This window comes from Simochromis diagramma, unplaced genomic scaffold, assembly GCF_900408965.1.
Source record: "Simochromis diagramma unplaced genomic scaffold, fSimDia1.1 OVJJ01000107.1, whole genome shotgun sequence".
Lineage (NCBI taxonomy): Eukaryota > Metazoa > Chordata > Actinopteri > Cichliformes > Cichlidae > Simochromis > Simochromis diagramma.
In genome coordinates this window covers 6,065,819-6,090,595 of record NW_024387209.1, presented here as the reverse complement: position 1 = coordinate 6,090,595, position 24,777 = coordinate 6,065,819, and the positions used below count along the sequence as shown (strand labels likewise).

At 40.3% G+C, this 24,777-nt stretch overlaps 1 protein-coding gene across 4 annotated transcripts in view; it reads left to right on the top strand.

Annotated features, from left to right (window-relative positions):
• Window positions 1-24,777, top strand: part of ptprnb (protein tyrosine phosphatase receptor type Nb) — a 44,481-nt gene that overhangs the window by 8,978 nt on the left and 10,726 nt on the right. The window contains exons 2-14 of one of the 4 annotated variants that reach the window (XM_040051288.1): window positions 6,317-6,367; window positions 14,019-14,129; window positions 15,114-15,219; window positions 15,294-15,456; window positions 15,665-16,067; window positions 16,593-16,736; window positions 16,961-16,995; window positions 17,325-17,512; window positions 18,948-19,034; window positions 19,891-19,970; window positions 21,284-21,348; window positions 21,483-21,692; window positions 23,748-24,044. In XM_040051288.1, coding sequence (XP_039907222.1) covers window positions 6,317-6,367; window positions 14,019-14,129; window positions 15,114-15,219; window positions 15,294-15,456; window positions 15,665-16,067; window positions 16,593-16,736; window positions 16,961-16,995; window positions 17,325-17,512; window positions 18,948-19,034; window positions 19,891-19,970; window positions 21,284-21,348; window positions 21,483-21,692; window positions 23,748-24,044 — 1,940 coding nt within the window. The remainder of the gene's footprint in view (window positions 1-6,316; window positions 6,368-14,018; window positions 14,130-15,113; window positions 15,220-15,293; window positions 15,457-15,664; window positions 16,068-16,592; window positions 16,737-16,960; window positions 16,996-17,324; window positions 17,513-18,947; window positions 19,035-19,890; window positions 19,971-21,283; window positions 21,349-21,482; window positions 21,693-23,747; window positions 24,045-24,777) is intronic. The other 3 variants (XM_040051290.1, XM_040051289.1, XM_040051291.1) reach the window with 3 other exon arrangements.

The following is a 24,777-nucleotide window of genomic DNA, read 5'->3' as shown; positions in this document are numbered from 1 at the left end:
TTTGTTTTATTTTGCTTGAATCGATAAAGATCATTTTATGTCCAACAGAGATTAACGTCACCTTTCTAACATTTTGGACCTTTTTTCTCAAACGAAGATGAGACATTGAGAAAAAACATTCAGCCGGCAGTTAATCAGCGTTGAATGGTTTGCTGAGATGCCCATCTACAGTGCAGTTTCCTGCCATCATACTGTGACACTGTGATACTGTTTTCCCCAACCATCATTATTTGAACTGGGTTGTTTTGATGTTGTTTTCTATGGTTGTTTGTTTTCTTGAGTTGCTTCCAGATGTGAGAGCAAATGATTTCTTGTGGAATAGATCAAAACTCACATGAATGCATTTCATCCTCACCCACCAGGGAAACCACAGATAGCAGTGTGGTTTCTAGTGTGTTCTTTGGAAATTAGCTGATCAGAAAGGGGCTTTGGTTCTGATGGCTGCGCTCCTGTACAGATGCCAAGATGGAGCCGGAGCTGTATGTGGCCTCGGAGGAGAGATACTATGTGATGTACGGTAGAAAGCCAGACGGCGACTTTACACAGCATGTACTCTGTTTAATTAATGTGAGCTGAGGGGAGAAGTTTGCCAGAGAGACGAGGAGTTTCCCTGGAGAAACGTGCTACTGTGAGTGTGACAGGCTTTTCTGCTGAAACTGAATCATGCAGGAGAGCGTATGGCAGAGTCTGTTTCTATGACTCCGTGGGTTAAAACGCTTTCCAGGGGCACAGCTTCTAAATCAGTTCAGCTGCAGAAAATCTCCTTAAAATCTATGAGTGCTTTCTGTCTGTAAATGAGACACGGAGCTTCTTTTTCTTAAATCTGTAAAAAAGCAGCTTTTGCAGGCCTTAGCTGAGTTACAGCTGGGGCAGGGATCAAAATTTTTAAAAATGCTTTATAACCAGCATATTTGGGTGATGTGAGAGGAAAATTGGAAAGCCTCCACGTTTCCTGGGTTCTAGCTAATCCATAAAATCTCACCTGTCAGGCAGGTTCGGGTGCACCCCTTTGAACACCTCTTTGTGCGTGTCTTCCTTTTTTTTCTTTTACTGTATTTACTTCCTTCACGTCAGCTTTCAAGATCATTTACAGATATTTCTTACCACTGTTGTGCTGATGATATTCTGTTTTATATCACTTTTTAAACCTCAGTGTGTTAATCAAGTTTTAGTTGTACTGAATTGTTTGAATTTTATAAAATCTTGGATGTCAGTTTAACGAGAATAAAATAGAGATCTTTATTGCAAGCCTGGTCCACCCAAGTCCTTAGAAGTCTGAGTTCACCCTCCTTTTATTTTAACCCATCCACCAGGGATACATTTTGACATCCTATTATATCCAAATCTGAGATGGAGATTGTTTTTCATGCTCGTCCTTGACCACTGGAACTGACCAAACCTCCTCGGAGTGTCTCTAGCTTTGGTTCCTCACCAGATCAAATGTTCCCGTGTCACATCTCTGCTGATCTCACTGCGCTGGCTCCCCATCAAATTTAGAATTAAACTCAAATTTCTGGTGTTATGTGCCTGGCGAAATATATATTAGTAAACTTTTGCAACGATATGTCACCAGCATCTTCTGATCAGCGGTTATTTACCATTCCCAGATCTTACCTAAAAGCTGAAGAAGGTGACAGAGCCTTTGTATTTTGTGGCCCCCACTCTCTCAAACCCTCTGCCCTCCAGTCTACGATCTGTGAGCTCTGTGAACTCAAAAAGCAGATGAAGTCCCATCTTTTTAAAATAGTGTTTGGGTAAAATTTCATTCCACAATTTTTTTTTTTTTTTTTGTTGTTGTTAATTTTATTTTGATCCAAAACACCTTGGGATATCTTAAAGGGTGCTATTAAATAAATTTACTTACTTCCTGCTTTTTGGGGATCATTTATAGAATTCCAGTAACCTACTAATCCAGGTCTTGTATTTCCTCAGTTTGTCATGGAATGAAGAGGGAACAAGCCTTACTTGGCCATGAAGCTTTTTACAAGTTGCTATGTCACTAGTTGCTATGCTTGCCATCAAAGATTGTTCATCCACCTGTTTTCCAAATAAGTGTCCTGCAGTTTTTCCACACTTGACTCTAGTTTAGCCTTCTGTTATATCACCTTATGCATCTGTCTGTTTTGTGCAGTGCTTTCAGTTTGGTTTGCATTTGTAATTAAACTTGGCTCCACCCTTCTGATTCCAGGCAGGAGATGCTGCTGAACGGGCCATGGGTGGGGCTCAACTCTCACTGCTTAACCTACAAGGAGCACACGTTTTTTAAGCCATATGAAACAGCAGTAGTACAAATAAAAAAGGACATGAAAAACAAAAGAATCGATCGATCTTTTTTTCCCTCTTTGGTTTATTGTGCCACTGATGAAGTCCACAGAGATGATGCGTCAGTGAAAGGGAGAGAGCGATGGCTGAGCCTCAGAGCGAGCTAGAAAGTGATCGAGATGAAACAGAGAACTAAGAAATTTCTGCTTCTAATAAAAAAGAAACAGATTGGCCGTAAGCGAGCAGAATAAAATAGATGGAGGCGAGATATTACCTAGTGCCTGTTTCTATAAACAGAAACACAAGTAAGACATTTTTCTAAAGTCACCTGTGTAAAAACAACGATCACTGTATCAGAAGAGTCAGCTGAATACTATTCATTGCAGGAAAAACACAAATAGTGCTGTGGCTCTACCCATCAGGATTTGTGCTGTCTGTAGTGTTAGCTGTCTTTTGTTTATTGCCTGTTTTACTATAAATGGCTGTTTTCTTGCTTGTTTTCTATTAGGTTTACCTCTGGGGCTACCCACCATCACCTGAGAGGAATTACTTTCATTTTGTCTCATTTCCCTCCTGTTTTTCAGTCTATGCTGTATAGACCATCCTGCCTTCCTTTTTACTCTTATCAAGATAATTGTTGAAGCTCCTCTTGTTTATTTGGATTTATCATTTTTATCTTATTTATTCCAGTATTTCTATTTATGCTTTCCTTTTGGCCTTTAATTTCAGCCCAATAAAAGGCTTGTTTTTTGTTCAAGTTTGTCTTCATGTCGGCCTTCTCCACACATAACGTTTTAAGCACACATGACATAACATAATTTCATGGATATTTCACCTCACTTTAGTTTTATTTAAACAGTACCAGCTCACAGCAAGAGTCATCTCAAAATGCTTTGTACTTTGGAGTAAAGAACCTACAATAACACAGACAAAACCCCAACAATCAGACGATCCCATACGAGCAACGAATAAGACCATATGAATATGGTCTTATTCATTATGAATATTATTCAATATTCATTATTATTCAATATTCAATATTGAATTCAATATTCAGTCAATATTATTCAATATTATACTTATTCAATATGAATAAGACCATACGAGAAACAGTTGGCGACAGTGGGGAGAAAGAACTCTTATATACTGTATTCCCATGTATGTTTGCACATGTTTCAATAAAATGCAGTACCTATTTCCTGTTTTCCTAACAAATAAATGAGGGGTGGCTCAAGACTTTTCCAGAGCACAGTAAGACACAAGAAAATCTACTGTAAAAACACGTTTTAAGATTGTATGTAGTATTGACTAAGGCAATGGTGATTATGATTTTTGCCGTAACCAAGAAGTTTTAGTGCCGTGTTTCTTCCTACCGCAGCTTTAAGTGGATGGAGGCTTTTGCAGTGTTGAGTGTCTCTAACCTTCACTGTAATTATTAACCTGCTGGCTACTTAGCATCTAGAGCGTTACCAGTAATTCACCAGCAAAGTCAATCCAGACTTTGTAGTACTACAAATTTTCAGTTTGGTAGGAGTATTTTATGGTTAACTCATTGTCTGTGTATTCAGCTAATGATAATAGAGCATGTCTTTTTAAAAAAGAATAGTATTACCTGTGTATTTGAAACAAAACCTCAACAAGCAAAAATAATGTTGTGTAATAAGCATCAAAAAATCATTTGTAAAAAAAATTAAAAAGGATTTTCTGATGCACGAAAGCTAAAAAACATCCCCTCTTTTAAAAAGTTTGACTTACTTTGAAAGTTCATTTATTTATCTTTTTAATACTTCCATATCAATGATGGCAATCAGCCACCCATTCTGGATGATTAATTCATAGTTTAATTTATTCTCTTGTTCTGGTTTCTCCTCTGTGTGGATTTCTTATTCTTCTCTCATTTTAAGCTGATTTGATTTTTGATTTTTGTTGTTGTTGTTATTGTTGTTGTTTTTTACTAAATTTAATTTCCTCACATGAAACTAAACAAACTGGTCAGGGTGGAGATTTTTCACAGTGCATCCATCACTCTGCTCATTACAGACTTAATTACACTGAAATTCCTTCTAATTAGCCAGCAACGTCGCATTTCAGAGGCGCTGTTTGAGTGACTGAAATCTTCATGAAACAGTCGAAAGGAGGTTATGGATGGATGAATGGATGGATGGGTGTGTGGGTGGTGGAGAAAGGACAAAGCAGAGATTAGTCATCAGTGTGGAGTTTGGTCAGAGGGGTGGCGAACAGATGGATGGACGGATGGAGATCTCTCCGCTCTATGTTTAGCCCTGTGTCAGATTTCTGCTTTAATGGAGATTCCCTCTGTGATATCTGCAGCAGAGACGGCTTGTTTGTGTCGTCATGTAGTCAATACTCAGGCGGACTTTGTATAGATTAAAGGTGAAGCAGAAGAAAAGCCTTGGGATTTAAGAAAATAGCAAAATAACACTGACATTTACCTAAAGGGTCCTTTTGCACAGTTTCATTGTCGCTTTCCTGCTGTGTGATACTGACATCCTCCTTATAGATGGTATTTTTTTTTGTTTCCTCCGGCATTGGCCTCAAGTCGTAGCAAAAACAGAAATACCACAGTGGGCAGCCGTCTTCTCTGCTAGATGCAAAAACACTCCCACCAGGAAACACCAGAAGCTTGAAGCACAAAAAAAGAAAATAAGTAGTTCAACAACACCAGAAAAGATTGATGTTATTTGATGCTGTTATCTGTAGAAATATATATGGCGTGGGCTCACAAAGTGGCTTGCAGATGTGTATATGTATGTGCAGCTTTGGTTGTTTGCCATTTATTGGAACGATGCATTAAAGCAGCAGTAGCCGGTGTGACTGGGCCTCCTACTGCATGCATGTCTAAGGAGGCTGAGATCTGCACACATCATAACTCGCAAAAATTTCTTATTGATTTCAAAACTTATTTGCTATTTTTTTATATTAATCACAGTTTACAATATAAACATAGCACTGTAAAAAATTAACCTCAAAACTTGCAACTGAGACTTTTATCTCAGCAGTAAAATGTTTGATGAAGCCATAGATCAAGGGAGAAGTTTGCCTATTTTCTTACAGGCTTTTTCTTTAATCACACCAGATGAGTCGCCCCCTGCTGGACATTAGGAAGAATGTAGCTTTAAGGCTGTGGCTTAAGCCATTTGTATTTACAACTCAATGCAGTCTACTGCTGCTGACAAAATAGGAGTTAAAAATGAAGGTTAAATGTTTAATTTGTGAGCACTGAACAAAAAAACAAAAAGCCTATATGAAAGAAGCAATTGCAGAAGCTTTGCCGCTAATCCACCCGACCTCTAATGACAATTAGGTCACAAACTTTTTGGGCTGATGGAAAATAACTCTGCTATTCTTATCTGAACCGACCCACGTGCCATACCCTGTTCGGCTTTGTGTTTATCAGAGCTGCTGCAAACGTCTGTGGGATTTTGAATGCCGTTTCTGACATTGGAAGTTTCATTTTGTCACTCGAGAGCTGAGAAAGCTATTAAAGTGAAAGCTAAGTTGGTGGGCACGCGGGCAGTTTGCTGCATGACAATGTGCATTTTCTCAAGTTATAAATGGGTACTGTATAGAGGATTATATAAATCTTTAATGAATATCCAACTCAAACACATAAATAAACAGAGCAGAGCGAGTAGCTTCACGTCTGCAGCTGTTTACTGCCTCGCAACAGATTAAGCCCGGGAAAAGGTCAACTGTAACGTACACACATGCACACAGATCCATCCGGACTCTTAGCAACACAATATTGATGTCCAACACAATGTAGCTCTCTGTCCCTGGGGGTTTCCCTGCCTCATTTCTGGCTCTGTTTGAGTCCTGCAATTAAAAAGAAAAAAAGAGTTTTACAGAAACGCAGTTCCAGTTTGTAGTGTGACAAACTGGAACTGATAACCCTATTTAAGGGTTATTTAAAGTCTAAAGTCTTGAAACAGCTGTCAAAGGTTAGGAAAACATGAAGAACTGACAGAAATAGTCAGTTTTATAGGCTGGTTGTCTTTGAATTCTTATGCATCTTCTAAATTTGTGTCTGCAGGTTGCTTGTTTGAGAAGAAGCTGTGTCCCAGAGATCAGCTGTGCAATGATGGTGAGTATCAGCTCTTTAATCCAAGTTCATACAACACCTTACACCCGTTAGATCAGTTACTGTTCAATTCAATTCTTTTTATTTATATAGCGCCAAATCACAACAGCAGTTGCCTCAAGGTGCTTTATATTCATATAAATGGAGTTTCATAGGTTTTGCAGCTCTTTGGTTCAAAAGGGTTTATCACAAAAGTCTGGACGATGTAGAGTTGGTGCAAAATTTCACTGCAATATCTCATCATCTTCAAGCTGGGCTGGAAAATGCAGAAGTACCAAAAAACTGCAGGTCCTCTAACAGCCACTTGAGGCCACCACCTAAAGTGAGTCAACCCCCATAGACCCCCATGTTAAATTGTCCAACTTTACAGAAAACAGGTTTGGATACATTCTTCCTTCATAGCAACATTGCACTGGGTGATTTTTTAAAAGATTACTTATAATCCTCCACTTTGAATTTTATTGAGGCTTAAAGTCGCGGGCTCTTTGATTGACAGGTGAGTGTTGACACAGGCGGCTGTAGCTTCTCGCTGTCTGCTTGCTGATACAGACGGTCCAAAATCTCTGTGCTGCAGTTTTGGTGAGTGAAATGGTAGAATTTTATTGATCTTGTATTTAGAGCAATGATGAGGCACGGCCACTGATAGATCCAGAAGAACCTACTGGAGACATTATATATACATACTGTCTTGTGTGGAAGTGGCAAGAGTTCCTGGGGAGCGTGGAACACCTGCTCACCTTCAGATAAGATAATGGATGAACATGTCGCACCAGTTAGCTGTTATCTGTGTCCAAGCATTGTATCAATACAGGGAGTGCAGAATTATTAGGCAAATGAGTATTTTGTCCACATCATCCTCTTCATGCATGTTGTCTTACTCCAAGCTGTATAGGCTCGAAAGCCTACTACCAATTAAGCATATTAGGTGATGTGTATCTCTGTAATGAGAAGGGGTGTGGTCTAATGACATCAACACCCTATATCAGGTGTGCATAATTATTAGGCAACGTCCTTTCCTTTGGCAAAATGGGTCAAAAGAAGGACTTGACAGGCTCAGAAAAGTCAAAAATAGTGAGATATCTTGCAGAGGGATGCAGCAGTCTCAAAATTGCAAAGCTTCTGAAGCGTGATCATCAAACAATCAAGCGTTTCATTCAAAATAGTCAACAGGGTCGCAAGAAGCGTGTGGAAAAACCAAGGCGCAAAATAACTGCCCATGAACTGAGAAAAGTCAAGCGTGCAGCTGCCAAGATGCCACTTGCCACCAGTTTGGCCATATTTCAGAGCTGCAACATCACTGGAGTGCCCAAAAGCACAAGGTGTGCAATACTCAGAGACATGGCCAAGGTAAGAAAGGCTGAAAGACGACCACCACTGAACAAGACACACAAGCTGAAACGTCAAGACTGGGCCAAGAAATATCTCAAGACTGGTTTTTCTAAGGTTTTATGGACTGATGAAATGAGAGTGAGTCTTGATGGGCCAGATGGATGGGCCCGTGGCTGGATTGGTAAAGGGCAGAGAGCTCCAGTCCGACTCAGACGCCAGCAAGGTGGAGGTGGAGTACTGGTTTGGGCTGGTATCATCAAAGATGAGCTTGTGGGGCCTTTTCGGGTTGAGGATGGAGTCAAGCTCAACTCCCAGTCCTACTGCCAGTTTCTGGAAGACACCTTCTTCAAGCAGTGGTACAGGAAGAAGTCTGCATCCTTCAAGAAAAACATGATTTTCATGCAGGACAATGCTCCATTACACGCGTCCAAGTACTCCACAGCGTGGCTGGCAAGAAAGGGTATAAAAGAAGAAAAACTAATGACATGGCCACCTTGTTCACCTGATCTGAACCCCATTGAGAACCTGTGGTCCATCATCAAATGTGAGATTTACAAGGAGGGAAAACAGTACACCTCTCTGAACAGTGTCTGGGAGGCTGTGGTTGCTGCTGCACGCAATGTTGATGGTGAACAGATCAAAACACTGACAGAATCCATGGATGGCAGGCTTTTGAGTGTCCTTGCAAAGAAAGGTGGCTATATTGGTCGCTGATTTGTTTTTGTTTTGTTTTTGAATGTCAGAAATGTATATTTGTGAATGTGGAGATGTTATATTGGTGTCACTGGGAAAAATAAATAATTGAAATGGGTATATATTTGTTTTTTGTTAAGTTGCCTAATAATTATGCACAGTAATAGTCACCTGCACACACAGATATCCACCTAAAATAGCTAAAACTAAAAACAAACTAAAAACTACTTCCAAAAACATTCAGCTTTGATATTAATGAGTTTTTTGGGTTCATTGAGAACATGGTTGTTGTTCAATAATAAAATTATTCCTCAAAAATACAACTTGCCTAATAATTCTGCACTCCCTGTATAGTCTATGAATCCAGCTCACTAACCAAGTTAATTAGCCTTCACTGATAACTTAGCACTCCATGCTCTCTGGTGGCCAGAACACTAACTTTGACTCTTTGAGAAACCAACAGGTGATGAAATCTTTTACTTATATCAGGTCACTGTATCCACTTTATGATTTTCCAGTTGTTATCCCATAAATCAAAACTGTGCAACATTATGAAGAAGTAACAAACTCGTTCTCTTATACGTAAAAGATTGATTTCAGGTCAAAGCTGCTGTTCTGCAGTTTGAGATTCATATTTCTATTTACGGTGCTGTGTTTTCACTTTCAGCACTTTCACTTTATCTTCATGTAGAGTATTATTGTACTTCCACTTTCAACATGAATACTGTGAATACTAAATAAGTTCCTTTACTTTAAACTCAGAAACTACAAATGTAAAACTACAAACCCAGTCTTGTTTTAGTTAAAAATGAACTCTTTCAGCTTGTAGGTCTTAATGTTTTCATTGTTTCAAAGTTTTTAAATTCTTAATACATAACTTGACCCCCGAAGGCTGCTGTTATTTTGCATTGCATTCTGGGTCGCTGATGTAAACTGGTGGCATTTCAAAGCTATGATCACAGAGCTGCTATTTCTCGGGGACGGGAGTTTACATGCATCCATGAACATAATCAGTGATCCATGGTCGCCTACACGGTATTGAAAGTCCAACTTTAAGTCATCAGATACAATCCTATTAAAGGAACATTTTGGATACTATAAATACTGGTACTAATAAAAAGAATAAAAAGAATACTTAGAGTATTAAATTGTTAATAAACAATCAGAATATTCCCTAAAGTACATCATTAATTTTTGTAATGAAACTCAGATAAAAGGCATGTTTACCAGGACAAACCATCGTGGCAGTGGCCAGTCTATATTTATTTATTTATTTTCATAATTCTTTTTAATTCTTCTGCTTGGGTTACCTGACCCTTTAAACATCCCGTTTTTTCCACGAGTTAAATTAGAGCTCAAACTTCCTCCTCAGTAGGGAGCTCATATTTACGGTAACCTGAATGCAGCTTAATGGGAATAGTAAATTGAGTGAAAGTGAGTGATCCCAGCAGGCTCCCGTTACCGCGGCACGCTTCAGGAAGCTCTGGCACGTCCCCTGTCCATCACGCAGCCTGGAGCCCATCAGATGTCACGCCTTTGACAGCTCTGCTTATAATCGCTCGCTGGGTTTCCTGTTTCCTCCATGCCTTTTCAAACATTTTGAGGTTGTCATTATGAGAGCAGGCACACGGGCGTGCACCTGAAAGGGGCGCCTGCATTATTGATGGCATGTTACCCCTTCCTCCCTGAGGATGTTTTGTTCCTTGTTTTTACCTTGAGGTGGAACATGCCGTGCCAAACTTTTGATGAATCCAAGAACGAGGCTTTGTGAGAACACGCAGCTCGTTTTCTCAGCCTGGCACATCTGAACTGAATATTCACGTAATTGAAATAATTTCAAGACCTTTGGGGGGGGAAAAGAACAAATCTGATGGATTTAAACATGTTTAAAGTTATTCTAGACTGCTTAATGATTTTCATTTTTTATGTCCTTCAACATTTGCAGTTTGGAATAATGATTACGAATCAATTTACAACCAAACTTCATTCAAAAATCCTCTCATTTTGTGTGTCTGACCATTTGTAGTCTTACAACATTAAGATTCATCAAAAATGTAGGAGTCTTCCAAAAAAAAAACACCCATTTTGAAGGTCCTTTTTTTGAAGATGTAATTATTTCAGCCTGTGTCATCATGTATAAGAGGAAAACACCCAGACTGCATTTTAAAAACAGCCCATTTTATGTGCTTAAGCATCTGTAAACACACATTTCCAGACTTCATGAAGATGCACAAAATTATTTCTGAATACATCAAAAGTGACTCACTCCAGTGGTTTCATTTTGGTGCTTTTTCTTGTGAAGATGCATAAAATAGTTAAAAATGAACAAAATAACCCATTTGGTGTGTCTTTATTAAACACCTACAGTTTGTGTTCACCACCTGGAGGGTTTGAATAAAACAGGTTTAGCTCCATTCTGAGGTAAAAGGATTGCAGAAGGCATCTGTAATCTGTGCAGAAATGGCCAGACTGAATTTTGCACACTGCCCATTTTGTGTGCTTTTCATCACATATCCATGCCTCAAAACGAATCTTCACCCAAACTGTGCTCAGAATATTTTCTTATGCATAAAAATGATCATTTCTGTGTCTGTAGACGTGCAGTATTTAGAGTGTACAAAAAGACATCTTTAAAAGCTTTAATCATTTCTAATCTGGGTTGAAATGCTTGAATAACACACACACACACACACACGTTCTATAGATTTCATTCATGAAAAGGTCATTTTGAGTTTTTCTTATGAGGTCAGATGAAAATATTTCGCAGTAAACTAATAAAGTGATGCAGACTGAAAGACTAAAAATAGGGTTGAATGTCGTCAGTGCAATAGCCCACCCTGGGTTGTTTAATTGTCCTTAACAAAGTCCCGGTCCTGGGTTTGAATCCACTGTTGGTCTGCCTGGGTTCTTCGTGTGTACCTAAAAAGAAAGGTTTGTTAGGTTAACTGGTGATTTTGAACTGGCGATCTGTCCGGAGTGGCCGCTGCCTTTCAGACACTTGTCCTGGATTGCATAAGCGAGAGTGGATGGATGGAAAAAGACACACTGTGTGCAACTTCTGCTGTGTGTAAATAAAACAAGCTGCAGTCTCACCAAAAAACAATAGAAGCTTTATTCATTTGCTGTCTGAGTTTTCACAGCAACTCCAAGCCAGTATAATCCTAACTAGTTCTGGTTAAGTGGCTGCATAAATGAGGATGGCTGTTTCATGAAGGGCGACCGACATCATATCAAAGTCAAATCAAACATGCAGATTGTCAAGAATGAGATTTCCATACCGGGTCATCAGTCAGGACATGGGTTAATAATGACCGCTTTCAGTGCTGTGCTGGTGGAAACTGTCCTACTGTTGGCTAAGAACTAAGGAAGAGGCGAAGGGGAAGGCACGTTAGGAGGTAGCGAGAGAGAAGGAAAGGAAAGAGTGTGGAGATGACAGTAGGGACTCTGAACGTAGAGACTTGTGCTGGTAAAGGAAGAGACCTAGAGCAGGCCCAAGGACAGGCTGGATTAATTCAATCCATTTCAATTTTATTTATATGGCACCAAATCACAACAACAGTCATCTCAAGTCACTTTATATAGTGATGTAAACACCCTACAATAACCCAGACAATCAAATTCCCCCCTTTGCGCAAGCACTTGGCGACAGTTGGAAGGAAAACTCCATTTTAACAGGAAGAAACATATAAGGAGAACCAGGCTCAGGGAGGGACGGTCATCTGCTCCAACTGTACTGCAACTGGTTGGGGGTGAGGAAGGGGAGACAGGATGAAAGCCAGAGATGAATAATTGCATCTCCTGGCTGGACTTGGAAAGCCTCTCTTCTGATTAGGCTGCTGCCCCCACAACCTGGATAAGTGGTAGAAAAAGGATGGACGGAACAGCTTGAATGCAGATTTGTGTCCTTAAACATCTGCAATATGTTTTCAGTCTCTGTAGTGATGAAATCAAAGAAAAGTGTTTCAAGAGTGTAAAAATAGACAGACTGCTTTAAAGCTTTGATCATGTTTGTTTAAAAGCTTCAATGGGAGAGAACATTTCACTGCACTTAAACATCTGTAGTTGTGCATTTTGACTTTACTAAATGTGATTCAGGACTGTGTAAGACAAAGACATCTTTTGTAGCTTTAAATATTTGTAACTTGTGTTACACTTCTTATCTTGTAACATCTGTAATCTTAAAAAAAAAAAAAAACTTCACCCATGTAACTGCCTGCACCTCTGCAGATGTCACCGTTCAATTTGAGCAGCTGATGGATGTTTGTGAGTGTTGTGCTGAAGGACGAGTGTAAAAATTATTTTTCTATGAGCTGCGTCAGTTGGGCAATAAGATTTACAGGAAGTGTGGGAAGCGACGTCAAGATGGAGAAAGAGATGAAGATAAACAGAGTAATGCAAGAGGAAAAGAGTAAACGAGGTCTCCCTCCGTCAGACAGCTCCCAGCCAATCGCAGGTCGATTGGCTGAGAGCCGTCTCTATGACAACAGTGACATCACTTGCCTGACGACCGTGTGTCTCCCTTGTGTGTGTGTGTGTGTGTGAGATGGAGACAGAGGTGATGACTCACCACAGCCCACACTCACACACAAAACCACCACCACAGTGAGTGTGTGTGTATGAAGCCAAGTGTGTGTTTGTGTGTACACGTGTGTGTGCATGTGCTGTGTTCGTGTTTACATGCATTACATACAGCATGTGTAGTGTACATTATTGATGAGCACTCGTACAGTACGTTCCTGCTGCTGTCCTGGTAAACTCAGAGCAGTTGCTTGTTTTTGTTCTTTTCATTCTTCTTCTACAAGGAAAGAAAACAGCATTTAAACTGCAAAGCACGGTGGCCCTGAGGGCTCAAAACAAACCCAGCTGAGACAAACACAAGCTAAGAAATCTGAAGTGAGAAAATTGCAAAATGCTGAAGCATTGAAAGAATGTTTAACCCGATGTAGCTTCTGGGTGTGAAAGGACAAGCAATGCTGAAGTACCTTAAACCTACATTCTTTTTAATGGTCAGCAGGTCAGTCCTCTGGTCCATGGGTACCAAACGGGACTATGTGACGGGAAGGTGCCCACAAAATTTCACCTTTATATTAGTCACCATGGTAGGGGTTTTTTAGGGCTAGAAGTGAACATATTTGGGCAAAACAGCCAACATTGGCTCTCACAGTAATCCATGCTGTAAAGCTACTTTTGGCTGTTCCTTAATAAGGGAGTTTTCCCTTCCCATTGTCACCAAGTGCTTGTTCATAGGGGGCAACTGATTGCTGGGTTTACATCTGTGTCATTGTAGGGTCTTTGCCTTACAAGCCAAAGAACATAGAGGAGACTGTTGTTCTGATTTGATGGTATATAAATAAAGCTGAATTGAATTAATTTATTGAGTCTATGGGGATTGACTGACTTTTGGAGCCATGCTGACGCGGACATTACAGAACTGCTGGTTTCATTTTTCATGGGTTCTTCCATTGCCCTGCCTCTTCAGTAAGTTCAGTTTAGTAGATCTTTGCTGACAGACAAACAAACCACCTTATGGCTCCTGCTTTAAAAATGCACAAACATTTTTTATGGTGTGTTGATATGTGGAGTTTTGTGGTTGCTGTCATGTTTGGCAACAGTAGAATTTCTTTCTGTGCAGATGGTTTGTTTGGACAGTGCCAGGCTCCTCATCAGGAACCCGTCCAGTATCAGGTGTCTGTACCCGTCCTGCACAAACTGCAGGAAGTCCTCAAAGACCTGATGGTTCAGGGTGAGTCTCTGAATACAGCGGCACACTTTTAATTCAGCTCATGTGCACTAAAACAGAGGGGGGGATATGGTTTCCTCTTTTATGTCTTCGTGATCATTGCATGTGTAACAATTTTTTGGCTCAGTATTAGTTTTTTTTATTTGTTATAATTTAGCTATATTTTGGGTATTTGCAAATATCCACGTCTACATTTGCAACAGCCAATAAATGGTCATTTTGTTCACCATAGCTGCAAATACCCCGTTAACATCACAGAGTCTCGCATAAATAAGTAAATAAATAACTATGCATAACAAATGTTGGGGAACTCTGTTTATGTGTTTGAAAGAAGGAAAATATCTGTCGATATATTGGATTGTTTTTAACAATCACCACATATCAGTATTACCATTGGTCTAAAAAAATCCTCTGTTAATTGGGATTTATTTCTTGTATTTTGCTTTCTGTGGCCATCGGTTCTGGTTATTTTTGTCTTAAAGTCATCACTTTTTGTCATTAAGTGGTCTTTTTTTCTTTTTGTAGTCCTTTTTTGTCCATTTCATGTAGCTTTGCCATTTTTAAAGTTATTTGGGGGCTTTTTTTGGTGCTTTGTGCTAATTTTGCCCTTCCTCATCTTGTCACTCTTTATATTTACAGATTGTTTTTCTGGTGGTTTAGTATCTTTTGTGGTCATGTTGTAGTCATTTTTTGTCATTTTTACACATTTTTTCTCTATCTGTATTAAGTTGGCATCTGCAAGTGGATGTTTGATCTTTTTTGTCATCATTTTTGCCTTTTGCCTTCATTTTGTATTATGCTGTGATTATCCTTTGGTTCTTTTTAGTAATTCTGCATCTTCTAGTCACCTTTTGGACATTTTGTGTCATCACTTTTTGTTCTTTAATGGTTTCATTTTGTTCTTTTAGCAATTCTTGCTCCCTTATTGCAGTTGTTTGTTTCTTTGTGCTGTCACTCTTGGTGATATTTCTACATGTGGCTGCACAGGTCTTAACTGGAAGGACGACATGACCCAGGCAATCATCAGCCGAGAGCTGAGCCAAGTTCCCACCGTTGAAACCCACTCTAAACTTAATGAGAAGTCACCCAAACTGTAAGAAGAACTTTACTATCATTAAAAATGGGAGGGTAGCATCTTAGACAAGACTGAGCTGTTTTATTTCTTAGGTCCTCCAGGTTGCTGGGCCCCAGTCCACAGAGGGATCAGGGTCCTGAAGATCAAGCTGACCCCAAGATGATGCAGCAGTACGTGGACTACATGGTCCTCGACCCCTCCCGGTCTTCTGTCCACATGCAGACACCCCTGCTGGACCCATACACCTACCACAAGGTGGGAGGAATGTTCAGACAAACACTTCAAAATAGTTTACTGAAACCCTGCTGCAATATTTTATTATGCAGGGAGAAATCCCCAATGTGCCAGACACGTTTAAACCAGAACATCTCTGAAAGCAATACATTGTTATTCTACTTTTGTGTTTCTCTGCCCCCTAGTGGCCAAAGCAGCACATGTCTGTTGTGTGTGTGTGTTGTTGCAGCAGCAGTATGGCTACCAGGAGGAGGAGGAGCGCTCCCTCAACTCTCTGGATGATAACCCGGCCCTCCCGCTCCATCCCTCCTCCTATCGCTCCAGATCTCGAGGAAGTCCTCTGGACCGAGACCGGCAGCTCCTCCAGGATCTAGTGTCCTTTTACCTCACTTCTCCTTCCTCCTCTTCTTCTTCCTCTTCCTCACCTGTTCAGTCTCTTCCCCACCACAGAGGAGCAGTAGCAGCAGCAACTGGCCTCCCATCCTCACTGTCCTCCTCATCTTCTTCCTCCTTTTTCCCGGAGCTGGACTTCCCTCTGGACTATGGTGAGGACTACGTTTCCCAGGTTGCACAGCAGGACCCAGCAGAGAAGAAGGCACAGGATGAGTACGATGCCCTGTCAGAACTGGATGGTGAGCGAGACGAGAAAAGAAGACAAGTCATTATTTTCTTTTGTCCATCGTGTTTATTTTTTGTGTATTCCTTTTTTAAATATTGTGTGTGTGTGTGTGTGTGTGTGTTTGTGTGTCTTTCTGCTCACTTTTTACTCTTTTTTTTCCCTTTTTCAGGGAAATGTTTGTAAATTTTTACAATTTTTTTCATTTATCATCCATCCATTGGGCTATCCATACTCCTGTTCCATCCCTCCAACTCTTTATTCAGTTCAGAGCCTGTCTCAGTCGTTATTGGGCGAGAGGCAGGATACATCCTGCACAGGTCACGTGGCTGTCTCGGGGCTATCCATTATCTAACTTACATTTATTATAATGTAACCAAAGAAAGAAAAAAAATTTGCTCTTGTGAAATGTAGCAGAGGAAAAAACTGATAGTTCACCAAATTAAAAAAAATCCACAGTAGTAAAGCTGTGTTGAAGGCTGTTATCTGTAGATGTGGCCTTGTCCTTCAGTGGTTAAAGTGCTCTGTGCTGTATTCGTAGAGCGTTCACTGCAGAGACTGGCTCTGCTGCTCGATCACTACGGTCTCGACATGAAGGACTTGTCCCCCGAACAGAAAGAAGATCTGCCCGCCGCTCTGAAGCAGCTGCAGCTGGAGAGCTCCTACGCCCAAAAGGAATCCAAAGGTCGATCTTTTCACTTCACTAACATCACAAACTTCACTGCCTTCTTTAAAGCTGCAGACAGGCAACAGCAGCAACAGATATGCTGATCTTTGAAGGATACATTTGAAATTTGTACCTCAAATAAAGTAAAGATCCAATCAGATAAACAAACCTGTCCACCATTTGCATTTAAAGGGTTGAAAAAAAAGTCTCTTCAACATGTTTTATTTTTGTTTATTCTTCAGATAAATACGGGAACAATGCTGCTACAGGAAAGAAGGTAAATACGTTGCTTCCCACCATAAACAATGTGATGGTTTATCTGTTTATTAAAAAAAAAAAAAAACATATCAGAATACAGCAAAAACACAGTCGTGTACATTTTGCCTGTCAGTGCTTCACAGTCTCTGGTTGTCACATAAGAGCTAATCTCTTCTTGTTCAGGGGGTCAAAATGTTGCCTGCATTTAGAGAAAAAATTAATCTAAGGCAATAATTTCAAGCTAAATTAATTTGTTTATAAATCTCATAAATCAACAAGTAAATAAGCAAAAATACTCCTTCATTATCTATTTCCAATCAAATGTGTTCATTTATCTTCTTCTATCAGGTCTCAGAGGGCTCAATGGCCTATAAAATGTCTGCCCAGGAGGCTCCACCCTCCAACGCCAAGCCTCCGACACCAGAGGGAGTCCAGAAAGAGGCAACACCCACCACAACAGTCAATCAGGACAAACTGGGGAAGAAGGATCCAGCAGGTCAGGTGGACGAATTTGGCTACATCGTCACCAATCAGAGGTATGCTTCCTGAGTGTCTGGCCAATCAGGACGCCTGAAGGTGTGAGTGGACAGACATCTCGTTATGTGTTGCTTTCATGTTTGTGGTGAAAGGAGTCCACATGCTGCTCACTAATGTGGACGCAGCAGGACAACTAATGCTGAAGGACAAACACTGAAAAATGGAAGAAAAGGATAGAGACACGAGTGTTGAAATAAAAGGAAGGAACTAAAGGAAAGAAGACTGGAAAGAAATAATGAAAGATAACTGAACAAATGAATAAAGAAAGAAACAGTAGAACAGAAAAGAAATGAAAAGAAGAAGTGGAAAGGAATGAAAGAAGGAGCGAAATGAAGAAACTGGAGTGATGAAATTTAGAAAAGGAAGAAAATAAACAAGAATAAAGGAAAAAAGGAAAGAAAGGAAAATGACCAAAGAAAGCAAAGAAGGAAATGAATAAAAGATATCTGTCCATCCATCTGCCTTTCATCCATTCACCACCAGTGTCTGTCTTTCCACCCATCCGTCTGCTTATCCATTTCAGGCTTGCAGTGGTGCTTCAGCCAGTCCTAGTCGTTAGGGCCAGAGGCAGGATACATCCTGGACAGATAACAGGGCTGTCCATCCATTAGTCTAAAATTTCTTGTAATGTGACCAAAGAAGGTTATTATTTGCTCCTGTGAAATGTAGCAGACAGTTCACAAAAACCATAATCTAATATATAGCAAAGTTGTGTTGAAGGCTATTATCTGTGACCTTGTCCTTAAGTGATTAAACTGCTCTGTGCTGTGAGAAAGAAGCAAAGAAGGAACTGATGACTAAAAGAAGAAAAGGCAGGAAGGAAACACTTGTACATACAAGGAGGGAAATAAAGGAAATGAAAAAATCAAGGAAGGAAATAAGTAAACACAGAGCAGTGTGAAAATGGAAGGATGTAAAAGAACTGACAGAAGGAAAATGGAAGAAAAGAAAGAAACAGAGGTATTAAAAAATGGAAAAAGGAAAACGAGGAAAAAGGGGAATGTATGTCAAGAGAAATTAAACCAAAAGGATTAACAGAGAAAACTGTGTTGAATAAACAACAAGGAAAAAAACTATAGGAAAGAAGACTAGAAAGAAGTAAGGAAGGCTGAATAAAATAAGTAAAGAAATAAAAAGGAAGGAGGTAAGAAAATTAAAAAGAATGAAGAAAGGAAAGAAACTGAGATATTGAAATTAAAAGAAGGAAAGACACCTAAAGACAGGAAGGAAGGAGGGAGCAAACGAAGAGGAAGAAAGTAAAAGCGCCGACCCTGAGCTCAGATCAGGAAATCAGAAGCAGAAGCTGATAAAGTGACTGTCAGATGGACTCAGATTCAGAGGTCAAAGGTCTTCTTTAAATCTTTGAACGCTGCTGTGTGTATGTGTGAGAGAGTGTCTGTTCATGTGTGTGTTTAAATGTGTGTGTTTTGTCAGCCCCCTCAGTCTGAACGACGGGGTGCGACTGCTGGAGCTGCTGTCGGAGAGGATCGGCCTCTCCACCAACTCCTTCATCAGAATCAGGTAGGAGCGAGGACGTCGCTGCTCCTCAACCCGCACAAAAAATAAGAACGAAAAATCTAAAAGAAAAGGCGACGTCCTTTCTGGCTTCAGCCTCTGGATCCTCGCTCTTTGGTTCATGAGGTTCCCCAGACCTGGTGAAGCTGGACGGCGAGCTGCACTGACTTTCTGCTCGTGGAAGTGATTCTTTGACCTGCTTCTCCTCTTGCTCCTCCTTCTTCCTGACCCTGCAGAAAGTTCCGGCCTGCAGAAATCTCCTTCTTATCCAAGCGGATTTCTTTATTAACATCGGCATAAACTCCATGTCTTCACAAGATTTAATAAAATAGTAGCAGTTACAGTTTATTCAGGACATTTCAATAAACAACAGAAAAAAACCCATTCAATTAAAGAAGTAATAAATGCAATAAAAAAATTAATATGCACAAAAATACGCCGCTGTACCTCACATACAGGAGAACTGTAAGTAATTTTAATGAAATTGAAAGTAAAATACTGAGTTCATCCCAAAGAAACGTCTCAAAGAGTCGTTATTATATTAAAATCGTTTCCATATATCTGGGTAAAGTAAATATTAGAGCAGGTTGCTGCTCTAGAATGAGTAAACATTCATTTTTACTTAAATTAAATTAAACATGAAAATATTGAGGACGCTGTTGCAGATTTTCGCTTCTTAGAAGAAAATGAGACTCGTTTAGAGAAGAACTGACCTGAGGAGATTTCTGCAAAGTGTCTGTAAAAAGTAAAAGTGCTCTTTGTTCTCCTGTTGCACAAACTATTAGATTAGGTAACTTATGTTCAGCTGGTGTTTTAATTCAGTGTAAAACTCACCTGCTGGGCATTCTCTGCCTCTCTGCAGTGTGGTCGGACCTGCAATCACCTTCAGGATCAGACCCAACGCCAAGAACCTGACAGCCGCAGACGTGGCCGACAAAGCTGGTACGCCACCTGTTCACTTTTTAGCGCTGCCCGCTGCAACGCTTCAGTTATTTCAGTGCTGTGTGTTCAATCAAAGCAGTCACAGAGGAGAAGACCAGGAAAGAAGGAAGGGGGGAGAACAAAATGACAGAAGGAATAAGGGATGAAATTAAGGGACTAAGTAAGGTAGGATGAAAGGAAGAAAGAAACTGAGGAAGGGAGGGAGGTAGGAAAGATGGATGGCAGGAAGGAAGGAAGAAGGAAGGGAAGGAAGAAAAGATAAGAAAGAAGAAATGTTGGAAGCAAGGAGGAAGGGAAAAAGAACAAAAGGAAGAAGACAACGGAAGGACAGAAGGAATAAGGGATGAAACTGAGGAACTAAGTAAGGTAGGATGAAAGGAAGGAAGAAAGAAAGAAACTAAGGAAGGGAGGGAGGTAGGAAAGATGGATGGTAGGAAGGAAGAAAGAAGGACAGAAAAGGTGAAGGAACAAAAAACAAAGTGAATAAGGAAAGACAAACGAAGGAAAAAATAAAAGCAGAAGTGAAGGAAAAGAAAAGAAACTGAAGGAAGGAAGCGATGAGGAATATGAAAAGGAAAGATGAAGGAATGAAGAAAGGATGAATTGAGGAACTAAGTAATGATGAATGATAAGGAAGGGAACTGAGGAAGAAAATGGAGAAGAATGGAATTGAGGAAGGAAGGAGGAAGGAAGAAATAAAGGAAGAAAATTTAAGAATGAAGGACAAAGGAAAGGAAGGAAGGAAAGAAAAAAGAAGAAAGGTAAAAGAAAAGAAGATCAGACAGGAAAGGGAACAAAAGAACAAAGGAAGAAATCAAAGGCAAAGGAAAGAATTAAGACAGGCTTGAAGAAAAATAAAGAATTGAAGGAAGAAATGTAAGAAAAATAAGGTAGAAAGAAAAACGATTAAAAGAGAAAGGAAGGATGGTAAGGAAGAATAAACTAATTGAAAAAGAAAAAAATAGCAAAGGAAGAAAAAATAGGAAGGTAGGAACTGTATAGTGTGTTCAGGACAGTGAAACAAAGAAGGACTGACAGAGGAAAGAATGCAAGAAAACATATGAAAAGGTTTTAAATGTAAAGAAACTAAGAAGAGAACAAAACTGGACGAAAGGAAGCTTAAAAAGTAGGAAAGATGCAAAGGCGGTTTTGTGTCACAAACATCACAGGTGTAAAGTACTTTTTCCTGCTATTATTCAAAACATATTATCATCTGGTTTCTCCATCATTTACACTAACAGAGGTTTATAAAGCCAGCTGATGAGGGAGCATCTTTAAACTTTGGTTTATTGTTGATTGGCTGGTTGAATCAGTTGCAGAGAAGAACTTCCTGGAGTCTGAGACGGGCTTGAAGGTGCTGCAGAGCGGTGTTGGAGAGGTGAGTGCATTTACACATTTATCTACGTTCATCTTAAAATCAGTTCTGTAGGTATTCACTGTTGCTGATACGAGTGGTCAGAGGCTAACAAAAAGGAAGCTGAATTTAGGCTTTTTTCTGCCCACTTGTTACAGAAGAATAATGGGAAGTCTTTGCCCTTGGCGACCAGAGTCCAGCCCCGCTCCCGCTGGGTGTTTGCAATGCTGGTGGCCATGGCCTGCATCGGCGGCATCCTGGTGGCGGCCATGACCATCACCTGCCTGCGCCACCATGCACACCGACTGGCGGCAAAGAAGCTGGGTCTGGGACCAGAAGGAGGCAGCTTCAGCCACCAGGAGTACCAGGTGAGGGCGTACCTCAGGATACAGCAGGTGTACAGAAATGAAATTTCAATGAATGTTACTGCATTGGCACCATGTGGTTGAAATTTTAATTAACTGATAGTTGAAAGTAATAGTGCTAGCAGATGGACGTTGAAATATTTGGATAAATGGCCAAGATGGAAAGAATAATAGGCAATAACAAAAGGTTATAACCAGTATAGGCAATAAAAATTCTAACAGTCCGCTAAAGTCAATAAAATGGAAATATGATGTACAGGGAGTGCAGAATTATTAGGCAAGTTGTATTTTTGAGGAATAATGTTATTATTGAACAACAACCATGTTCTCAATGAACCCAAAAAACTCATTAATATCAAAGCTGAATGTTTTTGGAAGTAGTTTTTAGTTTGTTTTTAGTTTTAGCTATTTTAGGGGGATATCTGCGTGTGCAGGTGACTATTACTGTGCATAATTATTAGGCAACTTAACAAAAACAAATATATACCCATTTCAATTATTTATTTTTACCAGTGACACCAATATAACATCTCCACATTCACAAATATACATTTCTGACATTCAAAAACAAAACCAAAACAAATCAGCGACCAATATAGCCACCTTTCTTTGCAAGGACACTCAAAAGCCTGCCATCCATGGATTCTGTCAGTGTTTTGATCTGTTCACCATCAACATTGCGTGCAGCAGCAACCACAGCCTCCCAGACACTGTTCAGAGAGGTGTACTGTTTTCCCTCCTTGTAAATCTCACATTTGATGATGGACCACAGGTTCTCAATGGGGTTCAGATCAGGTGAACAAGGTGGCCATGTCATTAGTTTTTCTTCTTTTATACCCTTTCTTGCCAGCCACGCTGTGGAGTACTTGGACGCGTGTGATGGAGCATTGTCCTGCATGAAAATCATGTTTTTCTTGAAGGATGCAGACTTCTTCCTGTACCACTGCTTGAAGAAGGTGTCTTCCAGAAACTGGCAGTAGGACTGGGAGTTGAGCTTGACTCCATCCTCAACCCGAAAAGGCCCCACAAGCTCATCTTTGATGATACCAGCCCAAACCAGTACTCCACCTCCACCTTGCTGGCGTCTGAGTCAGGACTGGAGCTCTCTGCCCTTTACCAATCCAGCCACGGGCCCATCCATCTGGCCCATCAAGACTCACTCTCATTTCATCAGTCCATAAAACCTTAGAAAAACCAGTCTTGAGATATTTCTTGTCCCAGTCTTGACGTTTCAGCTTGTGTGTCTTGTTCAGTGGTGGTCGTCTTTCAGCCTTTCTTACCTTGGCCATGTCTCTGAGTATTGCACACCTTGTGCTTTTGGGCACTCCAGTGATGTTGCAGCTCTGAAATATGGCCAAACTGGTGGCAAGTGGCATCTTGGCAGCTGCACGCTTGACTTTTCTCAGTTCATGGGCAGTTATTTTGCGCCTTGGTTTTTCCACACGCTTCTTGCGACCCTGTTGACTATTTTGAATGAAACGCTTGATTGTTTGATGATCACGCTTCAGAAGCTTTGCAATTTTGAGACTGCTGCATCCCTCTGCAAGATATCTCACTATTTTTGACTTTTCTGAGCCTGTCAAGTCCTTCTTTTGACCCATTTTGCCAAAGGAAAGGACGTTGCCTAATAATTATGCACACCTGATATAGGGTGTTGATGTCATTAGACCACACCCCTTCTCATTACAGAGATGCACATCACCTAATATGCTTAATTGGTAGTAGGCTTTCGAGCCTATACAGCTTGGAGTAAGACAACATGCATGAAGAGGATGATGTGGACAAAATACTCATTTGCCTAATAATTCTGCACTCCCTGTAGATGTGGGAAGCGAATGTCCAGGTTCTGCTTTTTATTCCCAATGTATGAACTGACTTTAATGTAACTTCAAAAATGAGGCTTTCCCCAACTCTCTCAGCTGCCTCCAATCACCTTTTTTAGTGACAAAATAGTCCATTCAGATGCTTTATACAAATACAAATCTATATAAACACTTAAGAGGCACAACACAGTGAGAGGAGTGCAGTGTAACAGTGCATGCATAACTGGCTCACCAGGACCTGTGTCGCCAGCATATGGCCTCCAAAGGTGCCTTTGGACGCCTTGAAGCTGCCGCCCTAGGTGCTGTGGGAGGAGCAAGTGGAGGAGCAAGTGGAGGAAGTGGAGGAGGAGGTGGAGGAAGTGTTGCGGGAGGTGCAGTGGGAGGCGGAGGTACAGACTCGAGGGTGAGCAGCGTTTCGTCCCAGTTCAGCGACGGCGCCCAGCCAAGCCCCAGCTCCCATAGCAGCACGCCCTCCTGGTGTGAGGAGCCAGCTCAGGCCAACATGGACATCTCTACTGGTCACATGATACTGGTTAGTACTCGATGACACGTAAGTGCTGTGAGGAAGTGAGGAAGCCAAATTTAATAGGTAAAACCTTAGAAAGGGATCAGTCAAAAGGTTCACAAGAAGATTTATGAAAAATTGAAAAATTAGATAAAGTCAAATTTACTTAAAGAGTATCTTTGCCTCACTGCTCATTTTGATGTTAAAAACATTTATAAACAGTCGCCAAATACTCATAACGACAGGACTTGTGTGTAAATATTTTGCTGGCTCTTCATTTTTTTGACGCCATTTGTCTCAGTTGTAGGATCACCAGGTAGCTACAGGATGAAGGATACTCTACGTTATTCTCTATTTTACTCTAAAATGGAAATTGATTTACAAAATTAACATTGTTATATTAAAGAAAACTTAAAATAGCAGTTGAGCCCATAAACACATTAGACAAGTGTTGACTGAGGTCATTAATAACGTGAGAAGTAGGCTGATTTTCAAATAGATTTCTATACAGTCAGACTTCTTCAAGCGCCCCCTGCTGGCCATTAGAAAGAATGCAGGTTTAAGGCTTTTATATACAGTGTACATACTGGCATTGGTAAGATTTTTCCCAGAGTTAAACTGCACATGAGTTTGGGCACATCTAAAGTGTTAGATGCTTACTCTAAAACTGGGATAAATTTAGTTTTAATTTGCTTTATTATTTTTAAAATCCTAAACTTTGGGTCAGTTTGTTAAAAGGTCTAGACAACACATACATGGT